The 24378-nt window shown below is 40.2% G+C and overlaps 1 protein-coding gene across 1 annotated transcript in view; it reads left to right on the top strand.

Annotated features, from left to right (window-relative positions):
- Positions 1 to 19704, top strand: part of GTF2I (general transcription factor IIi) — a 121153-nt gene extending 101449 nt beyond the window's left edge. Inside the window, exons 21-36 of the mRNA XM_081090439.1 lie at positions 906 to 1089; positions 1734 to 1792; positions 2134 to 2208; positions 6858 to 6959; positions 7576 to 7641; positions 8403 to 8586; positions 9509 to 9567; positions 10263 to 10343; positions 11316 to 11399; positions 13249 to 13432; positions 14455 to 14483; positions 16355 to 16396; positions 17179 to 17220; positions 18733 to 18808; positions 19518 to 19533; positions 19631 to 19704. Of these exons, the coding sequence (XP_080946565.1) occupies positions 906 to 1089; positions 1734 to 1792; positions 2134 to 2208; positions 6858 to 6959; positions 7576 to 7641; positions 8403 to 8586; positions 9509 to 9567; positions 10263 to 10343; positions 11316 to 11399; positions 13249 to 13432; positions 14455 to 14483; positions 16355 to 16396; positions 17179 to 17220; positions 18733 to 18791 (1250 nt within the window). The 3' untranslated portion in view covers positions 18792 to 18808; positions 19518 to 19533; positions 19631 to 19704. The remainder of the gene's footprint in view (positions 1 to 905; positions 1090 to 1733; positions 1793 to 2133; positions 2209 to 6857; positions 6960 to 7575; positions 7642 to 8402; positions 8587 to 9508; positions 9568 to 10262; positions 10344 to 11315; positions 11400 to 13248; positions 13433 to 14454; positions 14484 to 16354; positions 16397 to 17178; positions 17221 to 18732; positions 18809 to 19517; positions 19534 to 19630) is intronic.
- The last annotated feature ends 4674 nt before the right edge of the window (positions 19705 to 24378 follow it).

Genomic DNA, 24378 nt, shown 5'->3' on the forward strand with positions numbered 1-24378 from the left:
TGGGTTTTGGTTTATTTTTGCTACTAAATTCACTATTCAAACTGAACAATTTATTTTTCTTGGATTCAGTTTTCTCATATGTCAAAATGGGAGAGCAAGGGAGGAGTTGGGCTAAATCTCAGTTCCTCTGCTGTGCTTCTAATCTGGCTGACACCAAATGGCCACTAGTTTTCACCACGTTTCAGCGTAGAGTTGTTGACAGCGGTTTCCTGGAGCGCTGTCTGGAGAGGGATTCTGAGGAGGCTCAGCAGGTGTTTCCGTTGACTGGGTGTGTCTGTCATGGAGAAGGAAGTAGGGAGTGGGAGAGATAGCAGTATTCCCTGGGCGGTCCCATCGTCCTTTTAATACTTGGTATTGACGTTTGTGTCCTATATCAGGAATCTTATTTACTCGGCCTCTGATCTCTAACTTGAGTTATGCTTAGATACATCATATGCAACTTATTTTTTAAACAGCAAACTTGCATCTAGGTGACATACAAAGGTTGGGTATGTGCTATAGTTCATTCTCTCCAGAGCACAGAGATAATTTTGACTAGAAATATAACTGTCCCTTTGATTTGAAGTGTTAAAATGTTCATCTTAAAAGTACTTATTTTTTAGGCTTGTTCTTCAGTTTTGCACAATATACTAAGCCTTCCTATTGAATGGATATTAATAGATTGTAAGGAACTTTTGCATAACATATTTGAGAATGTCCAGATGTTTACTGGGTTAATTGTGGTAATTATTTTGCCATATGTACAAATACTGTATTGTTATATTTTACACTGGAAACTAATATGTTATATGTCAATTACACCTCTTGAAAAGATAAAACATGAAAAAGGAATGCTGTCAGACAAAAATAAAAGATTGTAAAATTTTATCTTCCATATGTTTGTTTGTTTGTTTTCCCGATTTCAGCTCAAGCTCTTGGACTCACAGAGGCAGTAAAAGTACCATACCCTGTGTTTGAATCAAATCCTGAGTTCCTTTATGTAGAAGGCTTGCCAGAAGGAATTCCCTTCCGAAGCCCTACCTGGTTTGGAATTCCACGACTTGAAAGGATTGTTCGTGGCAGTAATAAAATCAAGTTTGTTGTTAAAAAGTAAGTTCTATTTGCCAATGTAGTCATTTCTGGAATTATGGTAAAGTTATTATTTCTATTTAAATTATTTTCTAGCTCCATGTGACAGCTAAGCCTTTGGCATCCAGGATGGAAAAGCATAGCTCTGAGCTACAGCCCTGGCATTGTCCATTGCCTTTGCAAGTTCTTTAACTTATACTTGATTTTCTTCATTAGTACAAAAAGAATTACAACACCTGCCTCACAATGGTGATATTCAAGTTGGTTAGAAACAACTCTCTCTTAATATGGCTGAATATTTGCATGGAGGATGAAAATGTTCATTTTTATCTTCTCTCTTATTCCTTGTTAAACTTAGGGGCAACTGAATCTCAATGATTAAGTTCCTTATTACTTGTCTGCATAATTTTAGTAGCTGCAGAAACTAGTGTTAATTTTCATTTTCATGAAAGAAGCTATTTATTTTTCCGAAAATCATTTAGTAGATAGTTGTGGGAAGGAAAAGTGAGTTTTTTTTAGGTTCAGTAAAGTAGACATTATTGTTGCATTACAGAATGATCCTGTGATCACCTTTATTAAAAATATTGGTCATGATCATTTTTACTAACTGTGAAGACCAATATTATTATACTGGTTATTGTAATGTTTCTTTGTTTTTTCTCTAGACCTGAACTAGTTATTTCCTACTTGCCTCCTGGAATGGCTAGTAAAATAAACACTAAAGGTAAGAGATTATATATACTCTTTATTATACTTCAGTGCATTAAAACATTGTTTTTCAACATTACCTAAATCATACTGAAACATTGACCAATATTTTTAAGGTATTTTATTTAATGGACCTTTTGTTTTTCAAACATTCATTTAAAATTTCATGTTTGCAATCCTCCGTTCATGTTTCCACAGCTTTGTTGAGACTCATGTGGAGGATAACACTACCAGTTTAATTCTTCAGGTTTCTTTGAAAAGAGCCAAACTGTATGAATTTTAATACTCCGCTCTTATAAAGCATCCCCTTCTGTTTTTCTTACAATATGCAAAAATAATTATGTGCTTACTTGACAGCCCTGCAGTCCCCAAAAAGACCACGAAGCCCTGGGAGTAATTCAAAAGTTCCTGAAATTGAGGTCACTGTGGAAGGTGAGGCCACGCTGTGGCATGCTTCTGTTGATTTTCCGCTTCACTGGTTATGTTTGTTGATTCTTCAGATTACTATGTATATTTTTATGCAAATGAGTTTTTTTAATACTGCTTTTAGATGTGAATATACTACCTGATTAAAGCTAAATTTCTGAATGTTTCTAATTGAAATTTTCAAAATGGTTAACATGATGTTCATTGAGCATATTGTAAACTGCTTGCAAGAAAATCCCTAAAATTTTTTTCTGTCTTATTAAGGTGACAGGAATGTGTGGAATTTTTTTTTTTTCTGATATCCTTTATTTCCTATTCTTTTCAGGAAAAAAGGTTAGGGATATGGTATAATAGGCAGCCCTTGTCAAGGGCACATACCTCAGTTGCAGGCTATGTGGGAGGCAACCAATCAATGTGTCTCTCTCACATCGCTGTTTCTCTCTCTGTCTCTTGCCTCCACTCTCTCTAAAATCAATGGAAAAATATCCTCAGGTGAAGATTAACAAAAATAAATAAATTAAATGTATTCTAAAAAATAAAATAAAAAGCAGTACCTTGGATTAAACTAGTTCCTTCTACATCCTCAGGTTACTTCCTTTTCTCCACTTCCATTAGGTTTGTGGATTCATACCTTTTCAGGATCACATGTGAAAGTACTTCATATAGTATTAAAGACAATCCTCAACCTATATCTTAGGTGTGGCTATGTCCTTCCATCTTTTCATTAATACAGAAGAAAAAGATAACTTCATGAGGGTAATTCTTTGTTGTCATATAACCTCAAGTTTTGTATTGAGTTTTCATGTTGATATTAAGTGGAGCCTTAGTCCATCCCTATTCAGTTATCTTGTATATTCACAGAGAACCTGTTTTATCACATGAAAGGCATCAGGAATTCTTGTTCAATTTATGGATATCATACACCAGTTTAGTAATGTCTGTTAAAAATTGAATTTAAATATGGCCCAACCAGTGTGGCTCAGCGGTTGAATGTTGACCAAAGAACCAGAAGGTCACGGTTCGATTCCCGGTCAGAGTACATGCCCAGGTTTCTATCTCTCTCCCCTCCTTTCTCTGAAATCAATAAAAACAAATAAGCAAACAAGTTTAAAGGTACTCAATCCTTTACTTTCCTCTTTTAGAATAAGATCTGAGGAAGCTTTCTCTAATACACAAATTTTCCATGCTTTCCTGAAGGAACTCAAGTAAAAAGTAAGATGCTTAGGGTGTTACTTTTAGTAAAAAGATCGAGATGCTGAGGAACCAGACAAACCTGGGTCTGAAAACATATAGATTTTGACAATATGAACAATGATACTGCATAAGATGGTGATGAAAGCTTCACAGAGAAGATTACATGTGAACTAGGCTTTGCTGGAAGAGCAGAATATCTCTAGGCAGAGACAGAAATGCCATTCCAGAGAGAGCATAGCGTGAGCAAAGGTACTGATTACTAGTAAATACAGTAACACAGTTTGAGTGATGACAAATAATCTCATGTCTTAGGGCACATCATTTTGCATCTTGTTCCAACTGTACTTGTTATCTCAGGACCTTTTAAGGCTTCAGTGGCCAGAAAAGTCCTGGAACCAGCTAATTCTAGGGTCATAATAATTGCATTCTTGATATGATTGATCAGTGCTGTCTTCATTTGATATTAATGAGTAAAATCAATAAAGGAGTAATGGCCCCAAAACGTCACTAAGGTTGTGAGATTAAAGGTCACAAAAAGAGAGAAGGAAAGGAGAGGTGGTGACATGACAAAGAATCAAGAAGTTGAATAAAATGCTTAAATCAAGAGATAGAAAGGGTATTTTACAATATAACAATATACCCGTGATAGGAGTAAAGGTGCTATAAGAAAACTGTGTACCTCAAAAAAGGAGAGACTGCTGTCAAAGAACCCTGGTAGAGTTACAAACTTTCTTATTTTAAAACATTCTGGATATTAAGAAACATGACTCTAGCCCAAACCAGTTTGGCTCAGTGGATAGAGCGTTGGCCTGCGGACTGAAGGGTCCCAGGTTCGATTCCGGTCAAGGGCATGTACCTAGGTTGCGTGCACATCCCCAGTAGGGGGTGTGCAGGAGGCAGCTGGTCGATGTTTCTCTCTCATCGATGTTTCTAACTGTCTATTCCTCTCCCTTCCTCTCTGTAAAAAATCAATAATATATATAAAAGAAACATGACTCTATACATAGAGGACAGAAAACATGCAGTAAAAGTCACTACACTGCTAACCTTTTTTTTCTCCTGTGTGACTAGTGTAAAGTTATATTGTGTATATACTAGTGTCCCGATCTCAAATTAATCTGTGAATGTTAAATATTAAAATCAGGGATAATCAAACATCCAGTTAATACACACTGTTTTTATAGGCACTATTCTATAGAGCAGGGGTGGGGAATGTCTGGTCCGTATAAGGCCCGAGAAATCATTTGGCCTGGCCCTGCCAAGGCGTTAGGGGTGAATTAAATGTTTGGCCAAATATAGCCAAATATATTTTATTGATTTTTTTACAGAGAGGAAGGGAGAGGGATAGAGAGCTAGAAACATCGATCAGCTGCCTCCCGCACATGCCCCACTGGGTATGTGTCCACAACCAAGGTACATGCCCTTGATCAGAATCGAACCCGGGACCCTTCAGTCCACACAGCTGATGCTCTATCCACTGAGCCAGACCGGTCAGGGCCAGGCTAATTTATTTTTCTGTGTCTGAAGTATTTTATTAAATTAAATATGTAATTTGTAAATGGCTTCATAAGAAATTTTTTTTCTTTTTTTTGGTGGCAGTGGTGGGATATAAGCAAAGTTACAAAACATTTTCAATAAAAAAGTAGAGTTAACAGCAAAATTACATTTTCTTTATCCTATATAATAAAGCAGTAATATGCAAGTTGACTGTCATGCCCTCGCACAAGATGGCCACTCCCTTGTGGTCACAAGATGGCCTGCAGGGGAGGGCAGTTGGGGGTGACCAGGCCTGCAGGGGAGGGCAGTTGGGGGCGACCAGGCCAGCAGGGAAAGGCAGTTGGGGGCAATCGGGCCGGCAGGGGAGCAGTTAGGTGTCTGCCAGGCTGGCAGGAGAGTGGTTAGGGGGTGACCAGGCTGGCAGGCAGAAGCAGTTAGGGGCAATCAGGCAGGCAGGCAGGTGAGCGGTTAGGAGCCAGTGGTCCTGGATTGTGAGAGGGACGTCTGACTGCCCCAAGGGGTCCCAGATTGGAGAGGGTGCAGGCTGGGTTGAAGGACACACACACACACACACACACACACACACACACCAGTGCACAAATTTCGTGCACTGGGCCTCTATTAGTACAAATAAAAACATTTAGTTTCTAATACTAGTATACTGTCTGAAATTTTTACTATATATTCTCCAACTGATAGTTGCAATGATGTGCTTTAATGAGAAGTCCCACAGTTAACTCAGTCATCTATATATTTAAAAGCCCAAATGACCAGTCAACCAGTTGCTATGACACGCACTGACCACTGGGGGGCAGACTCTCAATGTAGGAGCTGCCCCCTGGTGGTCAATGCGCTCCCACAGCCAGGCAACCTCCTGTGGCCCCTCCTCCCAGCTGGCTGGCCCCGCCTTCTACTCTCCCCCCATTTCCCATCACTGGCCAGGCCTAGGGACCCCACCCATACACAAATTCATGCACTGGGCCTCTAGTTTGTTAATAACAGGTTCATTATTTGGACCATAAAAGTCAATTGCTCAACTTGATGGAAAATCATAACATTTCTCATCATACACTGTGAAGTTCTAAAAGGCTCTTTGGGATGTAGATGTAGTCTAGCCATGTTTTTCTATTAAATTTTCTAAAGAAAGAAGGGAAAAAAATTCTCTAAAGCAGCAGTAAGTAGCACTGTAAACTTGAATTACATTTTAAAAATAAGCACCATTAACAAACATTCTACATAAACTTACTTTACTTTTTTTTTTGGCCACACAAACATTTAAATTTATTTCTTTAATATGTAATTAAAAATAAACATTATTTAACCACTAGCAAGCTAACTTTTAAGTTGATAATTTTGTATGGCCCACAAATGTTGGACAAATATCCAAATGGCCCTTTGCAGAAAAAAAGGTTCCCCACCCCAGTTTAATCACTAGATGACCCAACATAAAAAAGAGTTAGGGGCCTGGGATTTATAAGAATAACTGAAACTAACAGTCATTTTTATTTAATGGAAAACAACTGATTGTTTCTAAGTTGTGCTAAGAATTCAAAGAATGGTCAGTTAGATAATCCAAAGGAAAACTTAATAGTGAAGATAATACAATTGTACCTAAAGTTGTGCTTGTGTTCAAGGGTTGAAAGGAAAACATATAAGCAAACATAGGTAACCAAAAATTACATGTTTCCAAGAGGGCATGATGAAGCATTAAGTGAATTGAATGTAACTAAGATGAGCCAGAAAGCTAATTCTGTTTTGGGGAGAATGCCTAATTGTCAGGATAAGGATAGAAATAGAAAAACGGGTGGGTGTCTGTGCAACTAGCAGCAGTGCCTGTTTTCATTGCAGGGTGCTTATGCACTAACCTTGCATTCAGACCTAACTTTGTATTCCAGTGCAGGCGAGGCTTCAGCAGCATGATTAAATATGTGTGTTTATTATGTTGTTTTTTCATTCTTCTTTAGGCCCTAATAACAACAGCCCTCAGACTTCAGCTGTTCGAACCCCTACTCAGACAAATGGCTCTAATGTTCCCTTTAAGCCTCGAGGGAGAGAGTTTTCCTTTGGTAAATATGGATTTTATTATTCTTGATTTTTGTCATTTTAAATAAAAGGAATTTACAAAAATGCTTTATTTTACTAGGGGAATTTTTCTTTTTATTACTATATTATTAATTAGTACTTAATAATTAGTACTTAAAGGCACAGATTGTAGTCAGACAGCTTGTTCAATCTGCTGCCAGTACTATATAATTCTGTAACCTTGGGTAAGCTGCTGAACTTTTCTGTGCCTCAGTTTCCTTATTTGTAAATGGGGATAACATTACTTCCTGGCTCATTGGGTTATAATGAGGATTATAAATATGAAATCATTTTACAGGGTAGAATTATACCTGATACATAGTAGATACTATAATTGTCTTTTGGGAGGTTTGGGGCTTTATTTGTTTTATATTTGCTTTAGCATATGTCATTTATTGGTAGCCAACATATCAATGATATAATAAAACAGTTAAATAATGTGTCAGGATTAGAATAGTTGTCAAACCATGACTGTGTTAACAACCTATGTATTTTCTTATTTTGTACTTAAAGATGTACAATAAAATAAATCCCTGACCATGGAAGTATATTGGTAAATATTATCAACAAATTTACTATCTTGGTTTTTTTTATGTACAGAGGCCTGGAATGCCAAAATCACAGATCTAAAACAAAAAGTTGAAAATCTTTTCAATGAAAAATGTGGTAAGTTTATTTTGAAACATTATTATTAAAATGTAAAGTACCTGCCCTGACCGGTTTGGCTCAGTGGATAGAGCGTTGGCCTGCGGACTCAAGGGTCCCGGGTTCGATTCCGGTCAGGGGCGTGTGCTTTGGTTGCAGGCACATCCCCGGTGGGCAGTGTGCAGGAGGCAGCTGGTCGATGTTTCTCTCATCGATGTTTCTAGCTTTCTGTCCCTCTCCCTTCCTCTCTGTAAGAAATCAATAAAATATATTTAAAAAAAAAAATGTAAAGTACCTTTTTAGCAATAGAAGAATGTGCCCTGGCCCATGTGGTTCGGTGGTTAGAGCGTCAGCCCATGCAAATATGGTCGCTGGTTCAGTTCCTATTCAAGGGCAGGTACCTGGGTTGCAGGTTCAATTCCTATCCCTGGTCGTCCCTGGTGGCAACCAGTTGATGTGTCTCTCACATTGAAGTTTCTCTCTCTCTTCTCTTCATTGCTTCTGTCCCTTTCACTCTCTGAAAAACAATGGAAAAAAAATATCCTTGAGTGAGGATTAATAACAACAAAAATTGAAGAATGTAAGCAGAGTAAAATGTTCAACATTTAAATTATGTTGTTTGTTATTGGAAGTATGTGGGTCTTGCAGGCATGAATTTCATAATTTCCCCCACTTAATCTGAGCATCGAGAATTTTTTAAAATGTAATTTTTGTTATCACAAAATGTAATTTAAAATGCATTTTTAAGTTATAAATGTAAGAAATATATGTGTGTTTTGTAGGTGAAGCTCTGGGCCTTAAACAAGCTGTGAAAGTGCCATTTGCATTATTTGAGTCTTTCCCAGAAGACTTTTATGTAGAAGGCTTACCTGAGGGTGTGCCATTCCGACGACCATCTACTTTTGGCATTCCAAGGCTGGAGAAGATACTCAGAAACAAAGCCAAAATTAAGTTCATTATTAAAAAGTAAGGAAATGAGATTGGCCATGAGTTGATACTGTTCGACATTGAGAGGTGGTTCATGGATTCACCTTTGTAATAGGACCATTTTAGCCCTAGTGTCAACAAAGCTCTTTAAGCTATACTTTTTTATACGTTTAAAATTTTTCATAATTGGTTAAAAGAGGGAAGGAGGGCTCTAATTCATCAGAGGGATAACAATTTTATTTTGTTAAATCTACCCACAGTTGTATTTTTAATGGTTGATGCAGCTGGAATTTAAGCAGTGATTCAGTTTTATAAAACCATTTTATTTCTCCAACATACACAGTATTTTAAATTTCTCTCCTGTTGGCTTGGAGATCTTGTAGCATAATTGAAACCAATGGGAATAGTTAAAATTAGAAAATACATAATGATGCTCAAGAATTATTTGAAATGAATTTTAGGTTTTGTTTATTAACACTTACTTTTGAGTCGCCCAGAGATGCTGTCACATAATCAAAGCTGACATTGCCAACATAATGGTCACCTTTTGTACTTACATCCAAGTTTGTTGGAGGTATGGCTCTGCTTTGGCTTCCTAAGAAGAAAGACTCTTTTGCTCACGTTTTCAGAGCCTGTCTTACCTTTCCATGGTACCTTCATAAAGGGCATTTCCTGTTCCCATTCTCAAGTCTAACGCTGAATCTCTCCAGGTTATCTTGAAATCACAGGAAGAAGAAGCTATTGAAAGTAGATAGGGCTGGATGGATGTTATAATCACAATTATTATTAGTCTTTTTGCATGTGTTCCTTTAGATAATCTAGCTTTTTCTGTTTTTCCATTACTAAGAACCTAGTATATATTTACAGAGAATTACTGGTTTTAAAATCTTTTACATGTTTAATTTTTAATGTTTTATTATTGGATAATTAACAAATGTTTTTTCTCTTTTTTTGTTTTTAGGCCTGAAATGTTTGAGACAGCAATTAAGGAGAGTACGTCCTCCTCTAAGAGCCCTCCAAGTAAGTTGTTGCTACAGAAAACATGTGATTGGAAATTTATTTTGCATCAGTGATTTTTTTTTTTTTTTTTTGCATCAGTGATTTTAAAAATTGTTTAAAGACCAACTATTGAGCTAAAAGCAGGAAAGCTCATTCAAAATTGGGGGTTGTAGAAAAAATAATAAAAGAAAGGAAAAAGAAAAAACCCTACAAAATTAGAATTGTGACTAGTTTATGGTTTTTAGTTCTTTAATAATTGAGAATCTCGGTGTGTCTGCTATCCTAAGCTTAACAAGGAAGAGAAAAAAAGTAAAAAACCTTTTGGGAAGCTTACTATTGCAAAATGACAAAACATTCCATGAAAAAGGAACAAACCTTAAACAAAAGTTGGGTTAAAATACTATTTTGCGTAGTCTGAATTATAACACACTAGAGGCCCGGTACATGAATCGTGCACAGGTGGAATCCCTTGGCCTGGCTGGCAATTGGGGCCAATCAGGGCTGTGGGGGGAAGGGATAGGGGCTGCAGGAGGTTGACTACGGGAGTGCACTGACCACCAGGGGGCAGCTCCTGCATTGAGCGTCTGTCCCCTGGTGGTCAGGGCGTGTCATAGCAACCGATCGTTCGGTTGACTGGTCATAATAGTCACTTAGGCTTTTATATGTAGAGATTATTGGAGAAGATTTAATTATTTTATGTCTGTTTTAATTTTAAGGAAAAATAAATTCATCGCCTAATGTTAATACTACTGCATCTGGTGTTGAAGATCTTAACATCATTCAGGTGACAATTCCAGGTATGATTTCTCTGCCTTTATCATAGTTTATGGGGTGGTTTCCTTTTCAGTTTTTTCACTTTCAGGATATGGATTACTGGGGATATTGAGTGTAAGGCACATTGTGTGTTCTCCTTCCCATACCTCGCAGAAATTAACCAAATACATCATCTTCTCAGTTTTTTTGCTAAGTAACTCTAGGCAGTTCATTGTACTTGGTGTGAGCTAAAACCTGGTGACCACCCAGATACCTAGTGTCTTGTTTTAAAAAATCTGTTTAGCTCTGGCCAGTGTTTCTCAGTGGTGAGAGCATCATCCCACAGACCAAAGGGTCACAGGTTTGATTCCTGGTCAAGGGCAGGTACCTGGGTTGCAGGACTGGGGCACATTTGGGAAGCAACTAATAGATCAGCGGTTCTCAACCTGTGGGTCGCGACCCCTTTGGCGGTCAAATGACCCTTTCACAAGGGTTGCCTAAGACCATCCTGCATATCAGATATTTACATTACGATTCATAACAGTAACAACATTTCGTTGCTATATGAAGTAGCCACGAAAATAATTTTATGGTTGAGTCACAACATGAGGAACTGTATTTAAAGGGCCAGAAGGTTGAGAACCACTGCAATAGATGTATCTCTCTCACATCAGTGTTCATCTTTCTCGCCCTCCCCTTCTCTCCCACTCTCTTCCCCTTTCTTCAACTCTCTAAAAATCAATTAAAAAATATATTTGGGTGAGGATTAATAAAAAATAATAATAAATAAATTTGTATGAAATAACAGGTAAACTTCTTGATAACAGGAATAAAGTATCATTTTCAATTTGGTTTTATTGTTAAATCATTTTTATGTAAATCATTTCAATCTTGATTAGTTTAAATTACTTGAATATTCAAAAAACAAAGTGAGTTACAAAGAGAACCTAAACATTTACTTGGAATTAAAATTGTATTATTAAAGTATTATGAGCGTTTTTTTTAACTTTTTTTAGATGATGATAATGAAAGACTTTCAAAAGTTGAAAAAGCTAGACAGCTAAGAGAACAAGTTAATGACCTCTTCAGTCGCAAATTTGGTAAGTTTCATTTGCATAGTACAGCTTGCAACAAGCAAGGAAATTTTGTTTCAATAAGAAACAGCAGCCAAAACCGGTTTGGCTCAGTGGATAGAGCGTCGGCTTGCGGACTGAAAGGTCCCAGGTTCGATTCCGGTCAGGGGCATGTACCTGGGTTGCGGGCACATCCCCAGTAGGAGGTATGCAGGAAGCAGCTGATCGATGTTTCTCTCTCATCAGTGTTTCTAACTCTCTATCTCTCTCCCTTCCTCTCTGTAAAAAAATAAATAAAAACATATTTAAAAAAAAGAAACAGCAAAAACAACCATGCTGGCACTTTGATCTTGGACTTCAAACATCAAACTTGTGAAAAAAAATGAATATATCTGGTTTAGGCCACCCAGTCTGTGATATCCTGTATAATAAAGGGCTAATATACAAATTGTCCCCTCAGGAGTTTGACAGACCAGGAGTTCGACTGCTCGCTATGACTATGACATGTGCTGACCAGCAGGGGGCAGCATGGAACCAAGGAAGGCCCTGGCCAGCCCTGATCGCTGGCCAGGCCTAGGAACCCCGCTGTGCATGAATTTTTGTGCACAGGGCCTCTAGTTTTGTTATAAAAGCCCTAGAAAACAAACATAAATAGTACTCAGTGAATTATGATTGAGAATATCAAATGAAATTGGAAAAAATAAATATCTTTAAAAACAGAACAGTAAATTATGCTCAGATAATTATAATCTTATATAAAAGGAAATAAAGTTATAAAATAAGTATTTTGGTTTTGCTAAAGTCCTTTAATAAGAAAACATTAAATGTATTATATTATTGATAACTAGGGGCCCGGTGCACGAAATTCATGCACAGGGGGTGGGTCCCTCAGCCTGATCTGCACCCTCTCCAATCTGGGAGCCCTCAGGGGAGCCCTCTCCAATCCAGGAGTTTCTGTCTGTCTTTGCAATCATATGAGAGAATTGTCTGAGACCCCAACCCAGTTTGGTTTGGTGCTCACAGAATAATAGAGGTCTTTTTTTTTTCTTTGCTCCATTGGTAGAGATTTCCTAGAAGTTGCAGGATATCTTCCTTTTAATTTTTCCTCAACATTCTGGCTTTACTAAATGTCTCTCACCTTTGCTTTCCCTCCATCGCCCACCTGCAACAGTAACTTGCTCCAGGCTCACTTTGCTCTAGTGTCTAGGAGATCCCACAACGCATCTGCCACCAGAACTACGACTCCCAGCATGCCTGGTGCTCCCCACACTCTGGGCTTCCACTTCTGGTCCAGGGGCTGCCACCAGAACGATGATTCCCAGATTTTCTGGTGCTCCCTGCACTCTTGGTTTCCGCTTCCAGTCCAGGGGCTGCAGAAACCAAAAGGACTGGGAACTCCAGCCGCCCCCAGGCTGGGCTGACAGGACTGAACACTCCAGTGGCGTCCCCAGGGCCCCAACCGCTCGGTGTGCGTGTGCACTGGCCACAGGTTCGGAGCGAGCAGGGTCCCGGGGACGCCTGCCATGTCGCCCCGGCTATGCGGCAGGTAGGCAGGTGTCCCATCTGGCCGTTTGGAGCCTGCGTGCATGCGTGCTGCCCATAGGCCTGCCATCTTTGTTGGGTTAATTTGCATACTCACTCCTGCTTGGCTGTGGGCATCACGGAGAGATGGTCAATTTATATATGTCTATTATTAATATAGATGGTCAATATTAAAGTGAATAAAATTAAGGTTTATATGTGGTTGTTTGAAATGTACAAAGACCTTAGTTAATAGTGGAGACTGTCTTTAAAATTAATGTTGGTCATGTGCTTTTTAAACACTCACTAAGGTGGTATGTTAATCTATGCTTTTATGCTGTTTCTGTCACTACAGGAGAAGCCATTGGTATGGGTTTCCCTGTGAAAGTTCCCTACAGGAAAATCACAATTAACCCTGGCTGTGTGGTGGTTGATGGCATGCCTCCTGGAGTGTCATTCAAAGCCCCCAGTTACCTGGAAATTAGCTCCATGAGAAGAATTCTAGATTCAGCTGAGTTCATTAAATTCACAGTCATTAGGTAAGTGAGAGTTACCTGTTTGCTCATAAGAATGAATGTATCTGTATCCAAAACATAGTCATATGTAGTAACAGAATCAAGTCTACCATGTAATGAGCACATAAAATACTTTAGTTATTGTACTATTAGATTTTCTCCTCCCTGAGTTGATTTTCATTCTCTGGAGGTAAGGCAAGGGGTGAGATTATAATTGTTCCCTTTGAGAGCATCAGCTCCTTATCTACAAAGCAGGAATGATGATTATACCTACCCTCTAACAGCATTATGAGAATTACATTATTAATATGTGCTTGTCACGATAAGTGTACAACAAATGTCCTCTTTTCCATCCATCTACTTAAAAGTCCCAAGGTGTTTTATTCTTCTTTTGCAACTCACAAAAACTTAGCCATCACTAAATCTACCCCAGTCAGTTCATTGTCAAGTTCCCACGGTCTCTAGTGTACATGGCTTAGGACTAACACTGAGAAATAGCTAAAAGCATTACCTTCCAAAGCTTTTTCTCACCCACTCATCGTCTCCCAATACCCTTTCCTTACAATTTCCATATTTTTGTCCCACTTAACCAATGTTTATTTTCCATGCCATTCCCCGGGATATACGAAAACGCCTTCTTCCATTGGATTGTTTCACTAGAATTACTCTTTTCCCTTTTCTTTATTCCTATTTTTTATTTTTCTACCATCTTTACTGTAACATTTTCTAATGTTCTATTTTAACTATTCATCTATATATAGGGTGTCTCCAAAAATGTATATACTTTAACAGCTGATAACTCACTTAATTTTGAAAATGAACTATGTTAATAAATACTGATTTTATGCAAAGTGTATACATTTTTGGGGGGATACCTTGTATATCTAACAATTGACTGATCAAAAAGTATATAAGATTAAAAAGTTACAGATAACATTTCTCATTCTAGCACATAAGTGACATGGTTTAAAAATTAGTTGTATAAGCTGTGTGTACCTGTAATTCTTGTAAAGTTAAACTGTTGTATAATTTATTTGTTTCTTTAGACCGTTTCCAGGACTTGTGATTAATAACCGTGAGTATTTCGTGAAGTCTTTGATCTTTTCTTTTTTGGAATATGAGAGGGTGTGGCTGTGTGTGCCCACATATTTAGCTCACAAGAATGTAAAATTTTACTACACCCATAGCAGTAACCATGCAAAGTCATTGTTAATTTAGCCCACAGTGTTAAAGCACTAGGTACTTTCTAGATATAATATTGAACAAGTTTGCTTAACTTTTTAAAATCTCAGTTTATTCATTCATAAAATGGTAATAATATTAGTACTCACTTTGAGAGTTTTAGAACATTTTAAATGACTCATTATATATGAGATCCATGGCATAGATCTATGGCCCATGTTTGTAAATAAAGTTTTATTAAAACACTGCCAGGCTAATTTGTTTATGGCATAGTTGACAGAATTTGCAACAGAGACTATGTGACCTGAAAAGTCTAAAATATTTACTAACTGGCTCTTTATGAAGAAGTTGTGGACCCCTTGCCCAGAACAGTGCCTGGCCTTACAGTATGTCCTCAGTAAATACAGTCTGTAGTTGTTATTTTTATTACTTTTACTTTTAATCTGATTTAGCCTGCTTCTATTAATATTAAGCAGTGTCTGGTAGACATTGGGCTCTCAAATACTGTTGTGTGAACATATACGTGTTCTTCCATTTCTCTGGTGTTCATATTTTAAATAGCCCCCCCCCTTTTTTTTTTTTTTTTTAGCAAAACTTAATTGTGTTTGCATATTTTGTGTTCTAGTAACTTTTTAATTTTTATTTATTTTTTGTTCTGTTAACTTTTTATTAAAAATTTTGTGAGAATGATCCTTTTCTAATACTTTTGGCATTTCAGTCTTTTCCAATTAGCATTATTATTCTAATTTTTTAAAAATCCATTCAGTTCTATAGTTTATTCTTTAGGAAAGTGTAAGACTTCAGTTTCATGTTCAGGATTTATCAGTGACCATTAAATGACAGCCTTGTGAGTAGTTGGTTTGCCCCCCTGACCTGAGAGATGTCCCCTGCCATTCCATCCTGCTTCACTCTATTGACTCTGTCCTCTGGCTTTCACTCTTCAGCATCATTGATTTGGTTACATCTCTTCTGCTTCCAAACTTTTGAGTGTTGATTTATCATAAAGTTTATTCATTTGCTTATACTCCCAATCCATGAGTTCTTTTTTTATAGATTCTGTTTTAGCTTACGCACTCTCATGGTCAAGTATGTTAATATCTGGTAATGTCAGTATAAAAGAGAAATATATCTTGCTTCATATATTTTAAATAATCTTTGGGACATTCAGCTTTAATCACACCAGGAAACTTTATTATTTAAAGAAATCCCGTGATAATTATTTTTCCTTTTTATTGAATTCAGAGAGGAAGAGAGAGGTAGAAACATCAATGATGAGAGAGAATCATTGATCAGCTGCCTCCTGCACACCCCTACTGGGGATTGAGCCTACAACCCGGGCATGTGCCCTCAACTAGAATCGAACCCGGGACCCTTCAGTCCGAGGCCGACGGTCTATCCACTGAGCCAAACCAGCTAGGGCATCTTTTCTTTTTTTCTTTTTAAATTAATCTCAATTCCCCTGTCTTTTGTATAAGTTTCAAAGAACATTGTGTTTTCATTTTTTCTGTCCTTTTACTTTATGTTAAAATGTTTAATTTTGTTCTCATCCTGCACATGTCTATAATAGAATTTTGTGGTGATTACTATGAGTTAGTTATTTATGGGACATACCAGAACTCTTAATGTTTGTTCCCTTCTTGTCATAAGGAAAATAGTGCCCATTATGGCAAAATTAGAGCATCAAAATACAGAATGTATATAAAAATGCTTGTCAGATGTAACAATGTGCCATCACATTATTAAATGAATTTGCTTTGTTTTCAGAGTTGGTTGATCAGAGTGAGTCAGAAGGCCCAGTGATACAAGGTAAATTGAAGAGGGTAATAAACATAGAAATATTCCTACCTTTTTAGTAAAACAGATCAAATAAAATTGTGTGGCCTCACATGCTTACGCCTGTGTAACTTCAAAGAGTCAGTTACGCAGCACACCCAGGTATACTTGCACCCAGACTTGTTTCTTTGACTCTTGTTTGGAAGCCTGTGTAAGCTCAGTCTGTAGATCCTAGTTGAGAACTGTGGACCACATGCCATTTGATCCCACTGTCTCAGGGAAGGTCTAAGGTCAGGAACCCTGAGATCCATGGCATAGAATACAATTTTTCAGTGAGAAGGTTGTCTTTTTAAATTTATTCTTCATGCCATTTGTTTATAATGGTAATTGTAAGCCAAATTGTATTGGGTGGAAATACATGTATTGTGGTTTTAAAAGTTCCTTCGAAACTAGTGTTTAGACCTGCTACTGTGATTCATTGAAAGTAATAAAAGGCTTTTTATTAAAAGGGAACTCACAGAAGAAAGGGCAGGGAGACAAAAATGGAACTTCTTACTTTCATTTTAGAGCTGTGCTAAGATTGTTATTTAAGACTTCGGTTATGCAAGCTAACAAACACATTTCATAAAAGTAGATTTTTGAGAGTCTAGTTGAGTAATTGTGTGTTTAATCCCAAGAGTCTGTGGCTGTTGTTTTATTCTAGCCTTGTGATTCGAGTACACTGCTGGAGAGCTTTTTTTCCCTCTGGTCTCTTCAAAAAATTGAAAGCAACTTTTGGACAATGTTACAGTAAAGCTACATGTGTTTCTTTTCAGAATCAGCTGAGCCAAGCCAGTTGGAGGTTCCTGCAACAGAAGGTAAAACCTGAAGTTCCTTAAGACTTTTATTAGGACACAGGATTAATTGTGTTTTTACAGCTTTTAAAAACTAGAACTGTGGTGGTTTGGTTCTTTTGTTTCTGGGTGTATTGGATTTGTAGTTTATACCCAGAAACATTGTATTCAGAGTTGACTCATGGGTTATTTTGCTCCATCTCCCCCAGATGACTTTTTTTTATTATTATTCTCACCTAAGGACATTTTTCCCTTCGATTTTTTTTTTTTTTTTAAGAGAGAGGGAGAGACCCTTTGGTCTGTTGGCTGGTGCTCTAACCACTGAGCAGACCAGCCAGAGCTCCCCCAAATGACTCTTAACCCTTTGCGATCGTTTGTCTACTCTCAGCCACCAAAGCTTTTTTACCGTTCCGGTCGTATGTCTGCTCTCAGCCACCACAGCAAGGAACCGTACGAATCTTAACTCTATTCATTCCTGTATCAGTTCATAATTTCTCTGAAAGCTCTTAAGTGCCTAAGCGACCCTGTCACGAACCAAAACATTGCCCCGACAAACCGGAGGTATCGAAACTCAATATAAACAAACGCGGTCGTTCCACACCCGCCATGCAAAACACCGTGGCGAGTCAGTCGCCTTTTGAGAGTGAAGAAATCGACAAGCTTCGGAGATACTTCGCAGAATTTCAAATAAAGCTTTACAAATTACGTTTAACTGTAATTAGGCATTCTCGCTTGTTAAGATATTTCAAAATAATACTCCAAAATGGCAGAAAGAAAGTTACCGAAAGAAGTGTACTGCGAATCTGAAAGTAACGATGAAGAGTTTTATTTTGGCAGGAAGACCATCGGCCTCAGATAAAGATGAAAGGCTTAATGGGAAACTGCATATATTGCGACACTGTGAAGGTGTGAAAAGTAAAGATTGCTCTGTATGTTCGAACAGAAAGATTAAGGGCGGAAGACGCCAAACTAATTATTTTTGCGATACATGTAGTCGAAAACCAGGACTGCATATTGGAGACTGCTTTCAAAGATACCACACAATGGAGAAATATAAAATATAATTTTTACATAAAAACATGTTATTGAAACACATTATTGTCTAAACATACATCTAATGTTCAAAAAAGAATTAATAAATCTTGTTTATCCTTCATAATCTTGCATGTTATGTATCACTGCTCTTTCAATGGAAATTAATTCCGACCAGTACGATACCCATGTCCAAATTTAATACGACCGCAAAGGGTTAATGAATTCTGAAACCATAGAATGACTGACTGCTACATAACCTGGATAGTATAGGTCATTTACATACATATGTAATTAAGATGTTTGTTGCTTTGAATATGTAAGTAGCAAAATTTAGAACTTATAGGTAGGAAAACATTGTTATCTCTGAAAATGTAATTATTTTTAGTATCTTATTATTCCTGTTGAATTATGTTAGTAAATAGTTTGGTATGGGTGGATTTATAATTGAGCAGGTTTGCATTAATGGTGCTATTAAACAGTTCCCTTTTGTTTTCTCGATAGAAATAAAGGAGACTGATGGAAGCTCGCAGATCAAGCAAGAACCAGACCCTACGTGGTAGACCTCTTCCCTCCTCGGGTAACTCGGCTTCTGTGTCCGGGATGTGTATAATGACCCTCTGAGCCCACCTGCATACTCATAAGCCAGTGTGTTTCCCCTGCTTCAGCCATAAGTGTGGCCCCACCTTCAGGGGCCAAGTGTAAGCTATAAGGGGCTGTTTTTAGCTAGAAGATTCAAGTAGGATTTTTCCTTGGATCAATATATCTGCCAGTCAAAGGTATAAATGCACTATTGCCTTAAAAGGAAAATGTTTTATTTTAATTCACAGGGTAAATCTTGTCCTCACATTGGAATTCACTGAGTTAGTATCACTTCACTGACGTTCCCCCTAATCATAATGATAGTATTCGCCGTCTGGCTGAGCTGCACAGTTCATTGTGCATCTTACATAGTTAAGTTACAAGCCTGACCCTATTATTCCAGACTTGTTAAACTTAGCCGGGTTAGTGGCAGGAGGGGCAGCCTGGACCAGGAATCAGCAAAGCTTGGTTCACACGCCTGTTGAATCTCACTGTGCCTGACCTGTCCCATGTCTCGGCGATAGTCCCAGGACAGCTTCCCAGTCCCCGTCTGCCCCTGGCCGTGTGCTTTTCATAGGTTCTTTTCTCATGGGGTCTGCCCCGTGCTGTCAACTCATGGATCTAAGTACTAAGTTATGGTGTTTGTGAATGTTTAATTCCTATAACCAGATTAACTGTTTTCTTGTTCGTTTTCTCTCCTATTTTAGCTTAAAGTATCAGTGGGTGAGAAGAGCTTTTCGGACCTGTTACTGCCCCAAGCTGTGTAATATACTTGTATAACAGAAATACCTTCTATACAAACCTTTTTTTCTACTTTTAGATAGAAATGTCTACTTTTTCAGCAGTTCTGTGAATTGAATTAAAGAGCAGAGTGACTGTAGATTTGGAATGGCTGGTTTACTTTGGAATGTATTTTAAGGATTTTACAGCAATGCTGGAAAACGACAGGGAAAATGACAGGGATGAATCTCACCAGACTTTTTTATGGATTCGGCAGAGCCTTCAGCTATGGTGTTTATTTTCCAACCAAGTGAAGATATCTCCTACTGGAACATCTCAGCTTCTGCAGTGAAGAAGACACCTACGATAGTTTAGTTCTTTAGTTTTTCTATTTGAAAAAATCACTTAAATGATCCTTTTGTTCACGGCTCTCCTTAATGACTAAGTGAACAGTTAGTATCTGTATATTTGACTAAACCTTTTCCTAAGCTATCTATCATGGTTTATACGTTTTTTATCATAATTAAAAAAAACACAACTATCTGGAGTACCTAATAGCCAATAAGAGATGAGTATCTCAGCGTGTGGCTTACAGATGGAATACAGAGAACCTCTTCCACATTTACTTTTCACCCAAATAAAGTGCATGGTGTACCAGAAGTTTAAGACCAGGTATGAGTGTTTGGGCAAGCTAAATGACACTAAAGCCTCACTGTCTTGTAACCTATTGTGGTGTGGATTTTTTCGGAACACTGTTCCAGTTTTGGATCAATCTCAAGGGGTTTTATTGCCTTCATTATTTTATAATTCTACTTATAACTTGAGGCTCCAGTGTGGGGAGTGAGGGGTCGTAAGCTAATTATGCACCCGCTGATGTTCTGCGCCATTTGTAGGAGAGTCTTACATGTGTTAAGGTTTCACAGACAATAAGAGTTGTAAAATACCAGCTATATGAAAAGCTAGAGTATGTGATGGCATAGAGTGTTCATTAGCTTTATCACAATATTCATAATGGAGAATTATATTACATGGTAGCAGAAATAGGCATTTTTATGTGTTGCTTATATTTTACCTCAAATTAAAATGTAGATATAGGGTAATAAATAAACTCCATTCATGCCTTTCACACACTAATTCATTTCTTTCTAAGGTGTTTTCATGAGTATGTCTGGGGAAACTGGTGGGTGTGGTTCGGTGGTAAGTGGAATGCACGTGAGGGTTAAGTTGGAATTCATCTTCAGAGGCTCAGGTGCTCATAAGGACACCATCGTTTATGGCAGTGATTCTCAACCTGTGGGTCGCGATCCCTTTGGGGGTCGAATGACCCTTTCACAGGGGTCGCCTAAGACCATCGGAAAACACATATATAATTACATATTGTTTTTGTGATTAATCACTATGCTTTAATTATGTTCAATTTGTAACAATAAAATTGGGGGTCACCACAACATGAGGAACTATATTAAAGGGTCGCGGCATTAGGAAGGTTGAGAACCACTGGTTTAAGGAATGCTCTCCTGAAAGAATGTTCTGTCTCTCCCCTGAACAAAACAGGCTTAATTCCGTCAAGAAAGTGTTGAGCCTCAGGCAAGGGATGCTGTTGCTGCATCCATCCGTCAGTCTGTCCTGGGGGGGGGGGGGGGGGGGAGCAGGTCATTTCTCTTAACTCACTGTCTCCCGAAGCTTTTAACATGTCTTCCTCAGTCTCCGCCTCTACAATCCAGTCAGGCATCTTAGCTTCCGTAGAACAGCGTTGTTTCCTGGTTGGTTGCCTCCTTACCCGCATGGCAACGTTCGCCCTGGTCTCAGCGCCATGCACTTGCTGATGGGGGTGGCAGTGTCGCCCTGGCTCCCCCCACCGGAGCCCCCTCTGTAAGATGAAGCCTTCAGCTCCTGGGGTAATGAGTAGCCGGTGCGTCCATAAGCGAGACAGTCCTTCGGGGATGGGGGTTAAGCTTGCCCACCAAGACCTTTATGCGGTCAGGAAGGACCAGACATAAGAGCAAGGTCCTGTTCAGATAGGTCTTGCCAGTCATTTCAATGTGCTTAGTGTTTGTGAAGCATCGTGATTCCATAACAGTCCGGGTTAAACATCTTACCAGGGAGCAGAGTGACTAAGGCCATAGGCTTTGTGACCAAACTGAAACTCCACTTGTAGACAGCTGTTTTCTTGAGGGAATTTCCATCGAAAAAAACCATAAAATCAAGGAAATGCCTACATGGTGTTAATTGAATACTGTCAACCGCCACCCCAAGCTCTGGACCTCCAGCAGCTGCCATCCTCGGGGGTGGGGCCGAGCAACTGTGGCAGCGCGTGGCAGCGCGGAGAGCCTGTCTGCTTTCTGTGGGTGGCCCAGCCGGCCCAGACTTGAACTTGCCAGTGCACATAAGCTTACCCTTTCCAGCAGCTGGCGCACCGGGAGACCTGTCTCTTTCACTGGTCTAATCACTAGCACAGGAAGTGAGATGGTGTTTACTGGGCTCCGTGTGCCTCAGCCTCACTCCCAGGCGGGGGGCCAGACTTGAGCCCAGGTCTGTGGCCCTCGTCCTCCCATAACGCAGCTGTTCACAGCAGGCACCAGCTCCCTCCTGAAGCAGTTGGTCATTCTGAGCATCCTTCCTGCCTCCGTTTCTGCTTTCTTCCCCCCCAGGGACTGAAAGGTCTGCCTGAGAGGAAGACTGAACAGGCCGCTCCAGTTTCACTTGGCACCCCAGCCCCTGACTAGAATTCCGGGAACCTGCTTGGCTTCACTGTTAGTGGGCAGATCATTGCCACACACCAGTGGGCATCTCTGGAACGCACGGCCCAGTGCTTGTCCTCAGTGGAAGTGTGGGTTTGGAAGAAGGGCCGTTCTCCCAGGGATGCCTCGGGTTCTGGGGGAGGGGGAGGGGGAGGGGTGGCATGTTAGGAATTGAGGTGGCCTGTAGGCCGCTCTAGTGTATGGGCTCTTCACTGTGCTGCTCAGACCTGTGAGTCTGGCGGGATGGGCACAAATGGGGCTGTTCATCCTTCTGTTTGCCCCCGCCCCCCCCCCCCCCAAGTTGCTTTCCCAGCCTCTAGTTTGGCTTCTGTTTTACTCCAATATGGGGTAAGAGGTAATTAACTTCTCTGTGCTTCACCTCCTGGCTGCCAACCTTGGCTCAGAGCAGTTTAAGGCCGCTCGCAGCTGGTTTGTAGAAATGACTCCCTAGGAGCCTCATGACCTGTTGACTTTTAAAACACAGAGTGGGCTGGCCCAGCCTGGCTGCCCCAGGGTCTTCCTCACCCCTGGAGCTGAGAAAAACAAAGCACAGCAGGATTAATAGGGTCTTGTGTCACTTTACCTCCCCCTCCTGCCCTGCCTCACCCCCAGCCGCGCATACCTCTTGGTTTTGTTTTGAGGAAGTGTCAGAAAAGTTAGTGCTGAAAGCAAGCTATGATACAATATCCATTTGCAAAGGTGTTTCCTGCCAGATTTCCTTCTCAGAAGCAAGGTGGTTTACAGGCGTTTAGTAGCTTCCACTTCATGCATGGTCTCAAGGCTGCTCATTTGAAGGCTCCAGTGCCTCAAGCTCCATAAAGCGATCAAAGACCATGCCCTGGGCAGTGCCCGAGAGGACCTGGTGAGGGTGTCCCCACGTGTTTCAGTAAGAGTGGGGCAGACCCACCAAGAGGCAGCAAAAGAATAGACAGCCCACATCCTAGGTCATGAGATCAAGATAAACCCTGAAAGGGCCTATTGAATTGATGCTCTGCAATTTAGGCTAAAAGTGTCCTCTCCCTTATGGCGACCAGTCTAGATCCTCTAGGAAAAACCCTTGGTAGAAGATGGCAAGCAAGTGTGGCCTCACAGGCTCTCGGGGGCTTCAGCCCCACAGGTGGCATCATTGTGATCCTGGTGCTTCATGCAAGACCGGCCACTTCACATCTGTTAGCTACCTGTCTACAGGAGACCCACCCCTCCAGACCTGTGTGTTCCTGTGTGTCTTTACTGTCCTGTGTACCCTTGGAATTGCCAAAGGTACTGAGCCCTTGGCAAATCCCAGCCTGGCCTCATCATGCCGCCAGCTGACTCCTGCACTCAGGGCTGGGGAGATGTGGAAACACCGCCCAGCCTGGTGACTGGATCCAGAGGCAGGATTTCCCCGGTACTGGACTTCATTTCAAATTCAAGCATCGTCACAAAACTCCCTGAGGTCCTAGCTTGCTGCTGGATTAACCTTGGGTGGGTGGGTGGTGAGTTTCAAAGAACTCACTGCATGCCACATCTGGGCCCACTCAGCAAGGAAGAGTCGGGAGGTGGGTCTGGAGCGGGGCACAGCAGGCCCTGGGAGACAGTGGGAGGAGTTGGGGCTCCTGGTTTTGGAGTAGGACTTGCTTGCAGGATCCCCATTCATTAGGTATTTGCCAAAGGCCCTTTTGGTGTCAGAAGCTGCATTACAGTGGGACAGACTCCCAGGCTTCTTTCTGTGTGAGGCCTTGCCCTCTGCTCGGCGGAGCAAAGGCTGAGCTCTGCCAGCCCTAGACCCGAGGCTGTATCCCACAGTCCCACCCACCTCCCCACCAACAGTTCCCACAGAGAACGTGAGCCCACCCGTGGTCCAAGCCTTGCACAGGTGGTTCCAGCAACCTGAGTGCCTGCTGTCATGGGACACAATGGCCCGAGAAATAGGTTCCCTGTTAGTGTTAACTTGCCAGAGGACACACAAAGGAAAGAACCAGGGTTCCAAGCAGGCCCATGTGGTTGTCAGGCCACCGTGCCCACAGCCAGTGGTCAGTGTGCGCATGCCCTCCACCTTCCAGAGGCAAGCGGGGAGAGACTCCAGGGCGCGTGGTTCCCAACACTGACTCTGTGCCCTGAGCCTGTC

The sequence above is a fragment of the Myotis nattereri genome (assembly GCF_964212035.1).
Source record: "Myotis nattereri genome assembly, chromosome: 4".
NCBI lineage: Eukaryota > Metazoa > Chordata > Mammalia > Chiroptera > Vespertilionidae > Myotis > Myotis nattereri.